General features: G+C 40.6%; 1 protein-coding gene across 1 annotated transcript; it reads left to right on the top strand.

Annotated features, from left to right (window-relative positions):
- The first annotated feature begins 514 nt into the window (after positions 1-514).
- RIOK1 (RIO kinase 1) lies at positions 515-16,854 on the top strand. Its single transcript, XM_005149908.3, has 17 exons — positions 515-642; positions 1,768-1,963; positions 2,693-2,783; positions 3,501-3,570; positions 4,277-4,319; positions 5,509-5,601; positions 6,593-6,705; positions 6,840-6,920; positions 7,460-7,546; positions 8,077-8,214; positions 8,855-8,958; positions 10,753-10,859; positions 11,966-12,031; positions 13,677-13,796; positions 13,998-14,051; positions 15,036-15,176; positions 16,671-16,854. Exons 1-17 carry the CDS (start codon positions 572-574, stop codon positions 16,779-16,781), a joined length of 1,686 nt encoding a protein of 561 aa, XP_005149965.1. The 5' UTR covers positions 515-571; the 3' UTR covers positions 16,782-16,854.
- The last annotated feature ends 1,189 nt before the right edge of the window (positions 16,855-18,043 follow it).

Below are 18,043 nucleotides of genomic sequence, written 5' to 3' on the forward strand. Positions count from 1 at the left end.
TATAGAATGGTTTGGGTTGGAATAGACCTTAAAAATCATTTAGTTCCAACTCTCCAGCAGGTACTTGGTTCCACTAGACCAAGTTGTTCAAAGCCCCTTCCAACCTGGCCTTGAACACTGCCAGGGATGGGGTATCTGCTACTTTGGGCAACCTGTTCCAGTGCCTCACCACCCTCACAGTAAAGAATTTCTTCCTTGTATCTAACCTGAACTTTCGCTGTTTAAGTTTGAACCCGTTGTCCCATGCCCAATCACTGCAATCCCTGACGAATACTCAATCTCCGGTATCCTTGTAGGCCCCCCCTCAGATGTTGGAAGGCTGTAGATGATCACTTACGTTCCTGGGGTAACCGCCTATGACCCTGCGCCGCAAATGCCCTTTTACAGCCCAGGGGCGGGCTCCAAGGCTTTTTAAGGCCTCTGACGTCAGGCGTTAGCAGCCAATCCCCGTACCGGAACCTGAGGGGGGGGCGGATTCGTCCCTCACGTGTGAGCCCTGGCTCGCTCTCGATGTTTTCGGTCCCTCTGCCGGCGCCGTAGGAGTATCGCGCGGTTCGCCGCCGCCATCGCCATGGATTACCGGGCGCTAGCCATGAGCCAGGCCGTGCCGGGCCAGTTTGATGATGCGGAATGCTCCGACGGGTAGGAGGATGTGGCGGAGGGCTGGGTGTTGGCCCCGTGAGGAGGGGGGCCGAGGTCGTACGGGCCTGCCTGGCGTGTCCCGAGCGGTTCCGGTAGGCCCTGCTGGAGCCGCCAGTGTGAGGGGCTGTTCGGCTGCCTCTTTTCCCAGGCGTGGTCGGCTAAAAGCGCCGAGCGGGGAGGGGAGCGGGCGGGCCGCAAGGCAGGAGGCCTGGCGGAGGGGGTGTTGCTCGAGGGCTGGGAGCATGTGTGAGGAGAGGTTGCGTGCGCGCTTTCAGTGTTCTTTCTCAGTTCCTTGTTCTGCTTCACCTCTAAAATGGGCAGACCCACCTGCAGGCTCGGGGTAGTAGAGGCGGTCACACTTTGGTAGTATTTGATTGTAACTGAGCATGGGAAATAGTATAAGAGAACAGATCTGAGGACAGCAGATCAGTTTCATTCTGTTTGGAATTAAAGCCCATTTTCTGCTGGACTGAAAGCCTAGAGCTTTCTGTATTTAGCAGGGACTGAACAAGAAATAGACTGTGTTATGGGTGCAAGCTGTTTTCTTTCCAGTTTACAATTCACTTAATTAAATGTCACATACCAAGAGAGTTTGCTTTAGTATATGCTTGTTCTGGCAGAAGAAAAGTGATGTACTGTGCTAAGGCACGAGTAAGTCAAAATGGTTAATTTCTCCCACAGATTCTTATTTAGGTCTAACTGGGTTTTTTTTATGTAGGTTGTGTTGGTGTCCTGATTTACCAGCAGGTTGGTTGGCTGTCTCTGGTGGACTTTTGTGTGATACTTTGTCAGATGGTGATCTGCTGTGGCAGCAAGCAGGTCTCTGAGGAAGGAGCCAGATGGCCTGATCTAATGTGTTTGTCTGATTGCAATGAGAGGGATCTAAGGATGTGTAACTACAGAACAACTTAGAAGGCAGCATTGCTGTGGTGAAGAAGGTAATTTAAATGTAGTCCAGCCTTTAAAGGCACTGACATCCTCATATATGCTTGCTTGTAGACAGGTGAAGTGAAAAACATCTCATGGAGAGCTAACCTTGTGAAATCATCTCTTGAGATAAGTGTATTGAAATTCTGACGACTAACAATAACTTGTACTTATACAAACGTCTGTATTTGTTTAAAGTGAATTTACACAAGAAGCAGAAATAGCTGAAGAAGGTGAGGTCACCAACTGCCAGTCACGCATATGCGAAGAACTTAACACTGAGGAAGGAGATGGTGATGATGACGATGAAGAGGAAGATGAAGACTGGGACTGGGATGATGAAGTGGGAAGACTCACAAAGCGCCATGGTACTGCTGGTGGATGCAATCCTCAGGTATGTTGAAGGCTACTTTGTGAGCATCAAGAGTGCCTGGGAGCAAAGGGGGCTAAGCTGAAGGCATTATTCTTCATTAGTATTGTGTTGAGCATAAATTCAAACAGAAAATTTTAGCTTAAGAGAATGTCCTTCCTTCGATTCTTGTTCATCTGCCATGCCATGTGTATATATACCATGTAGCCAGAGGTCTGCTTGATTTCCTTTTCTCGAACTCTGCCGCTGGATTCTCTTTGTCACTGCACTTTTCATTCTACTCCTTACCTTCTTCAACTTTCTTTGCCCGGGCTGATCTCTGCTGATTTTGCTTACCTTTTGATATTTATCCTCTGTGGTTTTCAGCATATTCCTCATCCTTTCTATTTAAATTTAAGACCATACCTGCTTGTTATTAGCTTTTTGTTTCTTCCTCTCATTTTTCTCCTTGTTTCTGTCTGCTATTCCTGTTACACATAGAAAAAGTATTAAAGTGAAAGACTTGCAGCTAAATTTCCAGATTAAAAAGAATTCTGAATTTGGGCACTTTTTTGAATTTTAACTGGTGTGTCACCTGTATTTGCATTTCCTGAATTAAATAAAATCTGAAGTTAATTCATTGCATCCCCTTTTCTGGTTTTCTTTCTTTAGCTCTAGGAATAGGCATTTGAGCCGATTTTTTCCAGTGATGTTGTCTGTATTTAAAAGGGCTATTTAAGAAGGCAACTTACATTTACAAATCCTTTGTTTCAGGCAAATAGACAGACCCCTAGTTGCTATTCAGCAAAAATGTCTACCCCTACAGACAAGGCTTTGAGGAAATTTGAACATAAAATTAATTTAGGTGAGTATAATTGCGTTGTTGTATTTATGAAAACAGATATCGCTCCATGATATTCATTTTATGCCAGAACTCACTGGAGTTAACAGTTGCCAAACAGAGGAAAAAATGGGGTAGACTTTCTGTGATGAGAGAAGGGGTTGCTGTCCTAGCCAGTGTAGTTTGGTGTTTATCGTGTGATGGAAATGGCAGTTCAGGTCAGCCTATTAGGCTGTTAGGGCTAGATGTGACTGGGGGGTTTTGACAGGGTAGTAAGTAGAGGTTGTGTTTTTCTTTATAATGAAGTGGTTCTAAAATTAAGGTTCAAAAGACTGGTGCTGGTATACATACCAAAATACAGCAGCTTTTGTACATTTAACAATTAATCAAACACCATTTAAAATACATCATGGGGAAAGAATCCTGGAGGCTGTTACTTAAAAAATCTTATTTGACTGTGATAAGAAAAAGGAAGAAAAATTCAGTGGTGAAGTGTTATCCAAAGGGAATTACTTCTGGATGGCATTGCATCTCCAGGTCTGTGGGACTGTCTCATCTGTGTAGACAGAGTGGAAAGCTAGGTTAACATTGGTATGTAGCTAAGCTTCTGTGCTTGTTACAGAGAGGTCCACCTGTCTTTTAACATTGTCTTGTGGCATATTGACTGGCCACAGAATTACAGGGGCAATTCTGAAACTTATTTGGATTTTTTATTTTTTTTTAATCTTGTGTGTTTTTCAGATAAGTTAAATTTTGATGACTCTGTTATAAACAGAGTCACAGAAAAGTCTAGACAGAAGGAAGCAGACATGTGAGTATTATTCATGTTTCTATTTTCAATCAAATAATTTGAACCCAGAAGAGTAGTTCTTATTTCCTCATGTGAACCTGAGTTTTGAATAAAGTTGTTAAGAAAAGCTAAATCCATAAGCAGTCTGCATGCAGTTTGCCTTTTTATTTAAACCTTTTGCTTGCCCAGTCAGTTACATGAATCATTCCAAAGTTTTGATTCTTCTGTTGCTGCTGCTGGTAGCACGTTGATTGTATTGGTGTAGTAAGATGGAAGTGATGAGTGTCATTCTACTAGAAAGAGACTACTTTATTGCTGCTATCCTGTTTCTAAACAGAGGTCCTTAAGCAGTTGGGCTAAAAAGGTACTGAAAACCTTTTCCTTCATCAGTTCCTTCTCCTGTGATCTGGTGAGGGAAAGGTGGTACTTAAAATTTATTTTTAAGCCTGCAGCTTACAGCCCTGAGTTGTTAAGACAGATACTGTTTTCTCCTGAATAAGCATAGTTCAGAGGAGGCAGTAAGATACTATAAAAGTGAAGGGCACTGATGTTTCTGGGTTTCTCCTCCTACTCCCTCTCACCTGCAGGAGAAACTTTTGCTTTTGTATGAACTGAAAGCTTTACTTCTGGAGGCTGTCATCAGTTACAGAGAATGTGATGTTTTACTCTGAAGTACTGAGTCCATATGTGGGTTTGTATAATTTTTTTTTTTTTTCACTTTTGCTAGGTATCGAGTCAAAGACAAGTCAGACAGAGCAACAGTAGAACAGGTAAGTCCCTAATTCATCAAATTTATCTTTTGACTGGAATAAATAATGTGGAATTGTGGAATCAGCGGTAAAATGATGTTGAGGTTTAACCCCAGCTGTTAATGAAGTAGACACAGCTGCTTGTTCACTCCTTCTCCACCCCCTTAATGGGATGGGGAGAAGAATGGGAAAAGACAAAACCTGTGGGTTGAGATAAGAAGAGTTTAATAACTGAAATTAAATTAATTATAATAATAACAATAACAGGAAAAAAGAGAGGAAGAGGAATAAGATTTGGGAAGCACAAGTGATGCACAATACAACTGCTTATCACCTGCTGCACAGCTTGTCCCTCAACAGTGGTTGGTGGCTGCCAGCCAGATTCCCCAGTTTAGATAATGAGCAGGATGATCTCTGGTATGAAATATCCCTTTGGCTTGTTCAGGTCAGGTGTACTGCCTGTGCTTCTTGTGCCCCTCCTCACTGGCAGAGCGTGGGAAAATGAGAAGTCCTTTATTTAGAGCAAGTGATACTTATTGACAACTAAAACATTTGGTGTGTTATCAACATTATTCTCACAGTAAATCCAAAACACAGCTCTGTACCAGCTACTATGAAAAAATTAGCTCTATTCTAGCTGAAACAAGTTATCCTGAATAGACCTGTTTCTTCTTTGTTTCTTGTATGAAGGTTGTACTTGCTTCCATAAGCATTTTTAGCTTATTTTTGTGCTTAGCATTGTGTTTTGCAAGGCAGAATTCCATTTTAAACTCGTACTACACTCCGAAGAGCAATACATAGATGCTGGGTTTGGGTTTTTTCTTCTTTAGCAAGACTGAAATATTACTGACTGAAGGGCAGAAAGGTGCTCTATCCCAGTTATGATATCTGTGTATCAAGAGAAAACTTATTTTAACGCATCTAATGCAACTGTGGTTGGGGAAATCGTTCTTTTACATCTCTTCTAGAGGCAGCTCAAGGACATACGCTTAGTTTAAGAAAGAGAAAAGTAATGTTGAAAGAGAAAGTAAAGTATCATTCTAGAATCATGGGAAAATTCAGAGTGGTTGCTGTTTGGTTTATCATTTGATCCTTAAGAATATTCTGATGCTATGGGTACTTTAATATGGTGCTAAATCTGGATTGTATTGTTAGGTTTTCTCCTCTTCAAAGACATCCATTGTGCTTACTATTCTATATTAAATTTGAGGTATTAGATCCAAGGACCCGGATGATTCTGTTCAAGATGCTATCTAGAGGTGTCATATCAGAAATCAATGGCTGCATCAGCACAGGGAAAGAAGTAAGTTTTGTTACAAATGATGTAATAGTCCTAGTAGGCTAAGTAGAAGCTTATGCTGCTCAGATGATGAAAGATGAAATACTAAGGTTTGGCACTATTTATTTCTTTGTGTTGCTTGATTGGTAGGAAGTTATGTTAGATAAAATGCAATTTATATTGTAGAAAACAAGTTTCCCCAAGTATGAAAGATTACTCAGAATACTTAAATGTTATATTTGTGGATTTTTTTTAATTGTATGCTGCAATTGAAATTTTTGGATGGTTATGTGCATGTGTACACATGCTGTTAAACAGTGCATGAAAAAACATACAAAACCAGGTAGTTCTTTCTTCATGCGAGACTCTTACATGCAGGTCAGACCAGCTCCACATGTGAGCAGACATGGAAGTATCTAAATGGTGTAACAAAATTCTGTTTAAAATGCTATTAAATCTTCATTGCTTTTACAAAATGAGCATGTTTGTGTGCTGTTATTATCAAGTAATATTGCAGATAATTAAAAACAGAAAACAAGTTTTCAAGTAAATTAATAAATCAGTTGTAGAGTGCTTAGTCACCTGGGCAGATCTGCTTTTCTCCCAAGTCCTTGGATGCAGATTAAAGGCATAACTCCACCCTGTGTAGAGGTGTCGATATGAGGTATTTGGGCTATGCTTTAGAGACAAAGTACTGCACAGACTCAAATTAACCCTTTGCACAAGAGCTTGTTTCAGTCTCCGAAATGTGAACAAGGTGGAGTTTTCTTGTGCATTGCTGTTTTTGTCCCATATGCATTTCACACCCCTACCCAGTTTCATATACTTCCTGTAAACTGCCTCTGGTAGAAAGAGTGATTGCCCTTGTGCACTCAGCTGAGTGCTGTGTAGAGGCTGGTGTGAGATCAGATCATTTTATCAGATCTTTCCCAGGTGTTGGAAAGAGAAAAGGAGAGGTTATGCTGGTTTAAAGAGGTTTTGTTTAATGTTATTTCTTCCCTTTATAATCTGATAGGCTAATGTGTATCATGCCAGTACTTCAAGTGGGGAGAACAGAGCAATAAAGATTTACAAAACATCTATCCTGATGTTTAAAGATCGGGATAAGTATGTGAGTGGTGAATTCAGGTGAGTTGATTCCTGCCTAGTTCTACTAGGAAAAAGGCATTGTTTGAAGGCAGTAAAGTCACTGGTGCTAATACTGCATTGTTTGGCTAATACTGCGTTGGTTGTTTTTTTTCTGTTGTCTTCTTTATTTAAAGATTTCGTCATGGATATTGTAAAGGCAACCCAAGAAAAATGGTGAAGACATGGGCTGAAAAAGAAATGAGGAATTTAATAAGGTGATTATTCCAGTTTTTATTTCAGCATCAAAAGGTATCTGAAACTTTTAAGTTTATAGGAGGTACTCGCCTATTGCTGGATTGTGGCTACCTCTACCTTCTAAGGTCTCTGGAGTATTCATAAAGTGTCTTAAGCTTCCCTGTGGGGAGAAAAGAAAGGACAGGGAGGAATAAAGATATTCCTTTGACTTGCTCTAAGCTTTTCAGTGTCTGAACTCCAGTCTGACTGAAATGTGAGGAAAAGCTAGAAATAACTGCTGCTGAGGAACAACATGGTGCATGATATAGGTTAATCTAGGATTAACTTGAACTGTGTAAAGATTCTTTGTCTGACACAAGCGTGCTTAGAGAAGGGTCGGAGCTGGAATTGTTGTGGCTTTTTTTCGTTTCCTAGTTGTTCTTAACAAATGAGAGTTGCCTGAGTAGAGGAGCTTTTACTGTGTATAATGTTTAAAGCACCAGAGTTCCTACAGGCACAAGTGCAATGCAAACAGTAGAGTTTAGTTTCATTTTTCTGTGGCTTTGTTCCTGTGTTACAGGTTGAATACAGCCCAGATACCTTGCCCAGAGCCAATAATGCTAAGGAGTCATGTGCTTCTCATGGGCTTTATTGGTAAAGGTGATAGGTAAGTAACCTTAGAAAATGAAATATTTATTAGTAGTTTTCCACAAATGTTTATTCAAACCAGCCAATTCTCTGGCTTTACCTACTATTGCTTTAGGCCTATAAAATTAACATGTTGCATTTTTATGTGCATGTAACTTTTAGAATACCCAGACATTTGCCAGCTACTACCGCAGACAATCTACATGATTCCGAAGCCTTGGTTGTGTGTGTAACGAGTTCATAAATTAGCTTACTTGGAGATTAAGGCTGGAAAGGTTTGCTAATCATACTTGAAGATAGCTCATCATTTTGTAGTACAAACATTTATGTGGCATGGTCCAAATTAACTCACAAAACAGGGCTCCAGCATCTTTGGCAAGTATATGCCATGCTTTGCTGCTCTTCATGCTGGCTCCATGTACTTAGCTGTTCGTACTGTCTTGCTTGACACACTGAGCATGAGGTTCAGGTACAGGAATTAACGCATTTGCAGCTGGTATGAAGAAGGAAAAAGTATTCACTTTCTGTTATTTGTATTGTAATTTGAAGGCCTGCTCCTCTGCTGAAGAATGCTCAGTTATCTGACTCCAAAGTTCGGGAGCTGTACCTGCAAATCATCCAATACATGAGAAGGATGTACCAAGATGCCAGACTTGTTCACGCAGATCTCAGTGAATTTAATATGCTGTATGTTTCTAAACTTTGCTCCAAGTTGTGACATCTAAAATGTATGCATTGGCAACATCTAAGTAAGAATACTAATCTACCTCTAGAGGAGGGTGGGGCCCCTTTTGTGACTTGGTTTTGTAACTTAATTAATGATGTAACTTTTAACCCAGATCTGAGCTTTCTCTGTTTGAAAAAAAAAAAAAGCCAACAAACTGCACAAGAAAACACCTCCAAAACCCAGCTGACCACAAAACAAAAAACCCAACCCAACTCCAAACAGAGGAAAAAAGAAAGCTTAAAACCAACAAACCACAACCCCCTTTGAAACAAAAGCTCTCAACTAGAGAACATGTTAATAATGTGCCTTTATTTTTTTCTTTTTCTCCCCCTACTTGTAATGCTGCTTTTTGTGTTCATGGGAAGATGATGTCTTTAAAGTTTAATAATAAAGCTCATGTAGAGGGTGGGAAAGGTTTGACACAAAAAAGCCACTTTGGTTCTAGTATGTGAGGTGTATGATAGAGAAATACGTTGAGATTGCTGGTTCTTAAGTCTGAAGCACAGTTTGTTCCATGTCCCTTCATAATCCCCCATGTAACAGTGGCTGAGTTAGTGCAGCTCTGCATGTGTTGGATTTTTGGGGTTTTTTTGTTTGCAGGTACCACAGTGGGGATGTGTACATCATTGATGTGTCTCAGGCTGTGGAACATGACCACCCACACGCACTGGAGTTCCTGCGTAAGGATTGTGCCAATGTTAATGGTGAGTGGGCTGCACTTCAGCTCTGGTTCTGATAGCTGTTTTATTTAGGAAGGTGAACTGTGTTCACCTGTGTTCTTTCAGATATAACTAACTGTAGGAGCTGTCAAACTTCCATTAAAATACTCCCTCTCCTAGGCTATCATGACTTCCTCAGGAAGAAGTGTACTGTGTCAAGTTCAGAAGAGTGCAGCCTATACTGCCAGAAGTCATCTGCCCAAAGTGAGGTCTGTCCCTGGCAGTGTTCAAGGCCAGGTTGGACAGAGCCTTGGGTGACATAATCTAGTGTGAGGTGTCCCTGCCCGTGGCAGGGGGGTTAGAACTAAATGATCTTAAGGTCATTTCTAATCCTAACTATTCTATGATCTCAGATCTGAGGTCAGTCCCAGTCTGCAGCAGTGCCCACTCCAGTTTTAACTTCCCTTCTTAGAGGACTCTGCCCACTTACTGATGTGTTTCTGTGGGTGGAATCCACATCTGGAATTCCTCAGCTGGCAAGAAGTTACCATGTGTTATAGTTCCTGCACTTACTTGTCCAGGTCAGATGAGGGGATCAAGCCATGGAGTAATTTATTAGAGATGTTTTCACTTGTCATAGTATTTTGATGAACAGGGTACTTTCATGGTATTTTTCTCTGGAAAATTTGCTCTTCACGTGTGAATGTGCATGTTGTGTAACAGACACACAGCTGGCAGGGTGTGTTTCTTCCTGAGAGTAAGAAATCTGTCCCTGTGGGCTGTTTTTGGCCCCCCTTTCTTTTTGCATTGACTTTTTTTCTGATTTTTCAGAGACTTCTGGAAGTCTGTGGGAATAGAACTGTGTGCATTTTGATGCTGTGTGTTTGTTGATAGCCAGTGTGCTTGCTCTTCCTTACTCCTTTTCTGTTCATGGATTTCTAGTAAGTCCCTTCTGGCTCAGATACTTGCACCCTTGCTCTTCATGTCTTTTAGCTTGTTCTCGCTAAATATCCTAGTGCCTCAGTGAGCTGCAGTGGTTTTTGTATTTTGTTTGTTTTCTGTCACTGCAACTTTCTCTGTGTAGTCCTCTGAGGAGACTGAGAAACACCTTGTGCTGCCCTACCTGTGATCATTGCAAAGACTTGTGGTTCCATGGACACAGAGAGCTGCCTCCAAACTAAATCTGTCTTTGTGCTTTTCTGTGATTAATTTCTCATGGTGAGAAATCTGAGAACTTAAATGGGATATGCTTATTAAGCAGTACACAGTGTCTTTCATTACTGTTTTTTAGTGCAAAAGCACAGCCTCTGAATTTGGTTATACTTGAACCAATTCTGAGTATATTACTGAGGAAAACTGTAGTATGTTAATGTCTTCCCTTTTAGGGAAGTAATTAGTCTGTACTGTGTTTCAGTGGGTACTTCTGGTTTACTTTTGCAAAAGTTCGAGGTCTCCATTCGTGATTCTTTGAAATACATTTTTAATCTTAGTCACTGCAAATACTACACCCATCATGAATTTTTTCTACTTAGCCCCTACTCTATTCAGTCTGGCTCCTTGCTGAAATTGATTTGGCTTTTGTATTTACCCAGTTATTCTCCTTTCATTGTTTGTTGCATCTGGAAGATGAACAGTTTTGTTTTTTGTTGGTTTTTTTTTTTTTTTTCAGATGGCCAGGAACCATCTGATAACTAAATCAGTATGGTGCAGTACATGCTGCTGAGACTTCACCAAGTCATCAGGGCCGCTGGCATGCTGTAACTGTCACTTTAATGTCACAGCTGCATATGTTACATGTAATTACTTATGGTGTTTGTCTCTGCCCTTGTTTTCTGGTAGACTTTTTCCAGAAGCACCATGTTGCAGTGATGACTGTGAGGGAGCTGTTTGAGTTTATCACTGATCCTTCTATCACAAGCGAGAACATTGATGACTACCTGTCTAAGGTAAGACCTCATGGTCTTGTTGCTTATGTAGGAGGACATGAACAATAAAATCAGACCTAGTTCAAGCTCCTTCATGTCATGTACTCTCCATCCTGCTATTCAAGGAAGCTGGTACATGACATATTACGCTGATGGTATGCAAAAATGCATACAGGTCTTTTCTGTTTATACCATTATAGGATGTCATCACTTTCATTCTATGTTTTCTCTAAATGTCTGTTCATGAAAACTCAAATGGCTGTTTCAGGAGCTTTAAATTAGTTATTTCTTTTGGCAACAAGAAGCTCTGCAGAAATATGACCATGCTTATATAGAGAATGGGGTTAAGAATACAAATTTGAGCAGGGTGGGCTGAGGGAGGAAGCTAATGACTCAGGGCAGTGTTACTCCTAGGTATGTGGTCATGCTAGCCAAATTTAGAGGCTGGCAAAACATGCTGATTTCAGGAGGTGGAAACCTGCTAGCAGCACCCATATATTTCATCTGTAGCTGTCAATCTGCTCCCAGTTAGATGTTTCTTTAAAAAGGGGGGACTTTTAAAAGGCAGAGCTTTTTAAATTAACACAAGAGAAATGGAGAACACATATGCCATGGTCAGAGTGGGAATTTGATGTGTCTGTTGTGGTCAAGACCACGTGAGTGTGGTCAAAATACTGTACAGTGTGGAGTTTTCCAGGTGCTCTGTACTTTCTATTATGTTGGGGGTTGAACAAAACAGAGCTGTGCTGTGTTGTTCCCCTTACTTGTGATCCTCTTGCTTGCTCCGTGTGTGTGAGAAGAGCCAAGTTCCGGGACTGAACGCTGCTCAGTGTGTTCTCCTTGGACTGGTATGACCTGTAGTCATGCTGGGCCTGCCATAAATCGGTCCGGAAGGAGCAGTGAGCACGTTTTCCCTCTTGATGGAGCGGATCTGGAGCTTCAAATGTGCTTCGTAGAAACGTTACTTACCACTAGGTGTCGCTCAATGCATTGCTATAGGGAAGGCCGGAGTATTTACGAGTGACAGCGTGGATGGAATACGGGGAGAAACACAGATGGGAATGGCTAACTGGTTTAAGTGATGCGATTCTAGTGTGATAACTTCGTATTGTTTTATGTTCCTTTAGGCAATGGAAATAGCATCGAAAAGAACAGAGGAGGAAAGATCCAGTCAGGATAAAGTGGATGAGGAAGTAAGTGAGGATTTTTGCTATGAAATTAATATTTACCTTGCCTTTTCTAAACATTGAAAAATGTTCTGTTTGGCAAAGCGTACAGTTGATAAGCAAATCACTGTGATAGAGTTGTCTTGAGCTAGCTGAGATGTGAAGCATTAAGGGATGCCATGTGTAAAACCTGACGATAAGGTTTTAGAAGGCAAATAGTCCATTTCCTAAACCAGTGTTTGCATGAAGCTAGGTCTCTTGATATATTTGCCAATTCATGTTCAGTTAACAAAAAACTGGAGTGGGGAGATACGATTTGCAGGTGGTTTTAGACCACTGATTCAGAAGCAGGATATTTGGATGTGTGCATTGACCAAATTGCCTACCTAGCTCCAGTCTCAGTCTAATTCAGTTCTTCCATGTACTGTTTCTCTCTTTTGCTTTTACAGTAAGTGAAGCCTTTTCAAGTCTGTTACAAAAAAAACCTGCTAACATTCTGAAAAGGCTTGATGTAAAGCAAAATAATTTCTATCTTTGTCTTACATATCTCTTTCAGAAAAGTTATTCCTTTCTCCCAAATGAAACAAATAAACCCCCAACCAACTCTGTGTTGAGCAGAATTTGTATCACTGAGAGCTTATTTATATTGGTTCACATGGAGAATATCTTTGGAGTCAATGCTGCTTGTTTTGTCAGAGACTTTCTTTTGGACCTCTGCAGGTTTTACTAACTACTGCTGGCTCAAGCTTGGCAAGGAAAGATTGTTTTGGTTTGTTTCATAAGATATCCTCAGCATACAACTTCTGAACTCTAGGGTCAGATGCTAGTGTTTTGCTGCAAGCCCATCTTTTGCAAACCAATTATTACATTGCTTATAGAAAGGTATTGACCTGGAAGACAGCTGGTTTAGTAATGTCTAAGTTCAGTTTGTTTCCCTTAAACTTCTCATATGACCATGGCTAGCTTGTGTTACTCCATCACAAGAGTTGAGCTGATTAAGGGCAAGCTCTGTGGAGGTGAAAGCCTCTGCTTTTTGCACAGCACTTAGTCTAGCAGCTGTGATTGTAAAGCGTACTGAGTTTCTACTGGAACTGAACTGATGCCATGAAGAAGAGAAGCAAAATACTCCCCTCTGATCTGGTAGTGACTTAAGTTTGCTGTAGGACTGTTTCAGAAAGAGTGCATGACAAATTTTAAGTGTGGTGGTGTTGATAACTGCAGTTAGGTTTTACCATACTGTACTGCTGTAGGAACCTTTTTTGAGTTGGATTGTAGGTTGTAGCAGGTATTGTTATATAAAGAGATTAAGTTCTAACAGTGCATTTTAATTGAGTTTCCTCCTGAAGGCATTGTAAACATCACAATAAAAACATCAGAGGAAATCCTTAGAATACAAAATATTATGGCTCAAGAGGAAGTTGGAACGATGGGAGAAGTTTATAAGTGCCTGGTGGTAGTCATGCTGAGAAAGCAGCCTTTTAGTTGTCATCTATCAATAATATGTAGCTGGCATGATAAGTCCTCTCCTGCAAAAAACAGATACTGTGTTTTTAGTTTCTCTGAGCCATGAAATCGTTCATGATTATTCGCTTAAGGATGCACAATTAGGAGGAAAGAACATCATGAACCTATATGTAAATTAGAGAGCCTGTGTTTCCTTTCCCTCTACTAGGTGTTTAAGAAGGCTTACATACCTCGAACTTTGACTGATGTTAAAAACTATGAGAGAGATGTGGATATAATGATGAAATTGAAAGAAGAGGACATGGCATTGAACGTTCAGCAAGATAATGTAAGTAGACATGCTGAGGCACTGTAAAAAAGAGGGAGGGAGGGAATCTGGAGAATTCTTACTGGAAACTGATAACAACAAACAAAACCAGAAGCCTTGTTACCAGAGTGTTGAGTACTGAATCTAGTGCCATACTTTAAAATCCTCTGTTTAGGCTCATCTGATGATGATGTAATTTTCTTTCTCTCTCCCTGGTTGTAGATTCTCTACCAGACTGTGACAGGACTGAAGAAGGATTTGTCTGGTGTTCAGGAGGTAAGAGGGTCTTTTTGAAATCCTTAATTTTAGCCATTCTCAGAAACCACTTTCAGGGACTACAGCAAATGCATTGTCTTGCAGCTGGCATCAAGAAGGAAGCCTCTTGTCTGCAAAGTGACCAGACAGTGTGTCTGTGCGCCTCATGAATTGCTTCCGTGCACTGTGGCTGATGATGGGTTGCTTGAGAATGAAATGATAATCCTTACTATGGCTGTGATCTCTTAAGGTGGAGAGGAGGGCAGATGTTTTCCAGTTATGGAAAACTTAATTGATTTAAATTGTAGCATGACTACAAGTTTTTTTATGTTCAGGGTAGCTTTGTTGTAATTACTGTGTTCTGGGTTCAAAGAACAACCCTGCAATATAAGGTGTAAGATATTACGCCTTACTGTGTTTGAATGACTTGACAGTGACACTTCTGTAAAGTATGTTGGGTAAGAGGTTGGATACAAATCAGTATGTAGCAATTAAATTAAAGGCAGAAGCCCTGTGTGGATTCTCCTCTGTAAATGTTGCGATGTATAAACATGGATGGGATCAGGCTGTGGCACAGTCAATCAAGTGAATTTTCCAGTGTAGATATTTGTGCTCACAATAAAGTGTACATACAGTGCCCCCAAGGTAGATTCGGGTATAATCCAGGCATAATTTAAAATTGGCTTCCACATATATTAGCAAATCGCTGATTAACTTATGGAAATTAGTTTGGAAGTGCCAAGACAGCAGCAGTGTGAGCCCTGATCTAAAAATCTGTGTTCCACATTCTAGATTCTTCATTCTTAGTTTGGATTAACCTACTTTTCATTCTTTTTCTTGAGACTTGGGTGATGGCTATAGTAAAGGAGAGCAGACAAGCTTGCTCAAACATTTGTTTGCAGCAGATTCTGGTTTGGCTTTTTTATGTATATAGTATATATGTGTCTGTATATTGTCATTAGTCTTTTTTGGTTTGATACAATTTTCTTTTGATATATATTACAGATTCCTGCCCTTCTTGAAAAGAAGGCAGATGCGTCAGAAACAGACTCTGATGATGATGGCAGCTCAGAGGACTCTGATTCAGGCTGTAAAGAATCTGTACATCCCAAAGATAAGCCTGCTGAAGTTGGCATGGATAAAAAGGTCAGCTGGCCAGGAATTGTTGACTTTTTCCCCACTTCTGCTGATGTGATAGGAAAAAAATATGAACATCGTTCTGAGTGGTTCTTGCTACTTTTTGTCTGAAACAAAATAGGCATGTTTTGTGTTGTGGAGAATGAGAGCAGAGAAAGTGAATTTCATTGTGTGTGCTTTATTAGTGTGATTTTTTAATGTAGAGGAACATATAGCTCTCTGTAGCCTAGACAAAGCTAGAAAAGAGATCTCTGCAGGGAATTCTAAGGCTACACAAAGCAGAATTAAGTGAAGCCTGGGCAGTTTTTCAGTGCCTCTGGCTACTCTTCCCAGCTTTGGTGTTCAGGTTTATGGTCCCTGATTAACCTCCTTATGCCCAGGGAGCTGAGCCCAGTGGATCTATAGAACTGGAGACTTGATGACAGTGTTTGTACCACAGTGGCTTTTGCAGTACCGTTAGTAGAGACTGGCTAGCTTTGCTGTGGGCAGGAGATGTAACACAGTCATGCAAAGGGCTTGTGGTTTTTTTCAAAGGTTTCGTTTTCCAAAATGCAGAGCAAGTATGTTCTGTTTTCATGAGGCTTTTCTGCAGAGTATCAGCCATGGATGAGAGCTTTTTGGCAGCTTTTTAGGTGCTCTGCAAAAGAAGGATGAAACTTACTGGGTCTAACGGGTTCAAGATTTGAACGTTTGCTTGTTAGGCTTTTCTTCCTAGGAAAGGTAGGCTAATTCATTCCATATCTGTGAGGTAAAAATGTAGTGTTCTACTAGAGACTTTCTGTCAATCTAGAGCTGCTGCCTTTCACATACAAAGCAGGCAAGTCTCAATCATTTCCCATTTTATAGGTAGGTTTTAATTTGGACTTCTTTTTGAGTGAATAAGATGAGGTTTTTGGTAACCTGTGTGTTCAGCTGTAGGTTGAACAACTGATTAGCAGCAATTACTCTGATCCCAACTTATTAGGCTGACTTGGTGTTTCCTAGTTGAGTGTAGTCTGTTTACTGTCTGGCACAAATTATAGTGTATTGCAGTAGCACAGCACCTTTTCTAGACAATCATGATGATGATCAGCTTGTTCTGAGTTACCAGTAGTTACTGGGTCAGTGTTTTTTGCATAACATAAAGAAACACATGCTCTAATAGCCCTGTGGGTAGCAGAAAACCTAGATCAGTCATCCTGTTGTAATCTCCGGTGTAAATAGCATGAGTTAAGAGTATCTTTTGTTCCCTTTCTTCAAAGGTTGCTGGAAGCTCACGTTTTATCTAGTTTGAATTTTGCTTTGTCATTACCAGTGTGCAGCTTATAGCTCCACCTCCAAACTGTACTTCCTTTTTTCTTTCCCCTCACCATTCCTTATTGACTTTATTTTCATTTTTATTTCTTCCTCTTGATAACCTCACTTTTATGTGGTGTGTTAACTACCTTGTTAATATAACAGTTGATTGACTTGCTCAAAAATCTCTCTTCTGGCTTTCAATGATTGCTGTTTGGCTCTTTGTAGGAAAGGAAAAAGATGGTTAAAGAAGCCCAAAGAGAGAAGAGAAAAAACAAAATCCCAAAGCATGTGAAGAAGCGGAAAGAAAAGACTGCAAAAATGAAGAAAGGCAAATAAAGACAGCTTTGGCTTGGGGAAAGGGATGGTTTGTTGTGGGTTATTTAGTCACCATCTTTTTTTAAATTAAAAATCCTTTATTTATATACATACAGTATTAATTCTGAGAGTGGTTTTGTTAATAACATGATGCCATTGTTTGAACAGAGTAATATGCCATTGTTTTTTTCGAAGGAAAGAATGAGTTTAACACTTGTGCGTGTTAAAATCCTTTGCCTGCGCAGATTTAACCTGTTGTTAAACTCGCATTGATTTGTTTCTGGGGTCTTACTCCCCTGCCTTGCACTGCATACAAGCTAGTTCGGTTTGTTCCAGAGCAGAGTGCTGTTCAAAGATTCAGTTCAAACAGATCTCTGGAGGAGGCGGAATGTCCATTTAAAGGCACATGCCTTCTTTGCTATATGGAAGCAAATTTTGTTAGCTGTCTTCTGCAATCACCTGTAGATAATCCTTCTGCCATTGTGCCTTTGCTGCCTCACTGTGCTTGCATCGCTTTTGACATTTTCTTACTGAAAGCTGAGTTTTGTGATTTGGGAGGCTGCTGTCCTCATTGTCCTGTGCCCTTCTGAATCTGTCATCAGGTGGACTCAAACAGACCAAAGCCTCATGATCTTTTCTTTTTATCTTGGATCACAACATAAGGTACTCCTTCTCTTAAAAATATTATGATCCAGTTATTTTGTGAGCTGGTCAGATGGGTGTTTGTTTTTTCATACATTAGTCATGTATGTTTGATTTCAAGGCTGTCTAAAGGCTTGTCACAGGATCTCTCTATGGTATGGCTCAGCATTACTAGTCCATGTTGTGCTGAGGTGCCCCAGCTCTTCAGTAGGGAGAATTTGGCAGACCAACTTGGGCTGAGGCACAGGTGCTATACTGAAGACAGGCCACCTCTCTTGGTAGCCACTTTGGCTACTGAGGTTGACAAGTGTTGGGAGAGGTGTCCTCCCCATGCCGTAGCACATCAGCTGCCTTCTCCCACTGCCTGTAGTTTCAGAACTCCCTGTGCCAGCACAGAGGAAGGTTCTGATTCCAGTAAATATCTTGATATTTGTGTTATCCCACATTAGGGGTGGAGTTGATTACTTTAGGTGTTTATGCTTACAGGACATGTATTCTCTGTTGACAGAGGACAGCTTTTATGCATCAGTGGATATCCAGCAATGATGGGTTGATCAGGGACATTTTGAAGCTTCCTTCTCTCTGTTCCTCAACTCCCACACCCAAAAGAGAGATTATATTGTCCAATGGCACATGTGGTT

Source organism: Melopsittacus undulatus, chromosome 1 (assembly GCF_012275295.1).
Source record: "Melopsittacus undulatus isolate bMelUnd1 chromosome 1, bMelUnd1.mat.Z, whole genome shotgun sequence".
Classification (NCBI taxonomy): domain Eukaryota; kingdom Metazoa; phylum Chordata; class Aves; order Psittaciformes; family Psittaculidae; genus Melopsittacus; species Melopsittacus undulatus.

Bases quoted from the DNA above. Each gene is read 5' to 3' on its own strand.
- RIOK1 (XM_005149908.3), top strand. From the start codon at position 572: ATGGATTACCGGGCGCTAGCCATGAGCCAGGCCGTGCCGGGCCAGTTT. The intron at 6,706-6,839 runs GTGAGTTGATTC...CTTTATTTAAAG, and splicing joins TATGTGAGTGGTGAATTCAG to ATTTCGTCATGGATATTGTA. The intron at 15,177-16,670 runs GTCAGCTGGCCA...GGCTCTTTGTAG, and splicing joins AAGTTGGCATGGATAAAAAG to GAAAGGAAAAAGATGGTTAA.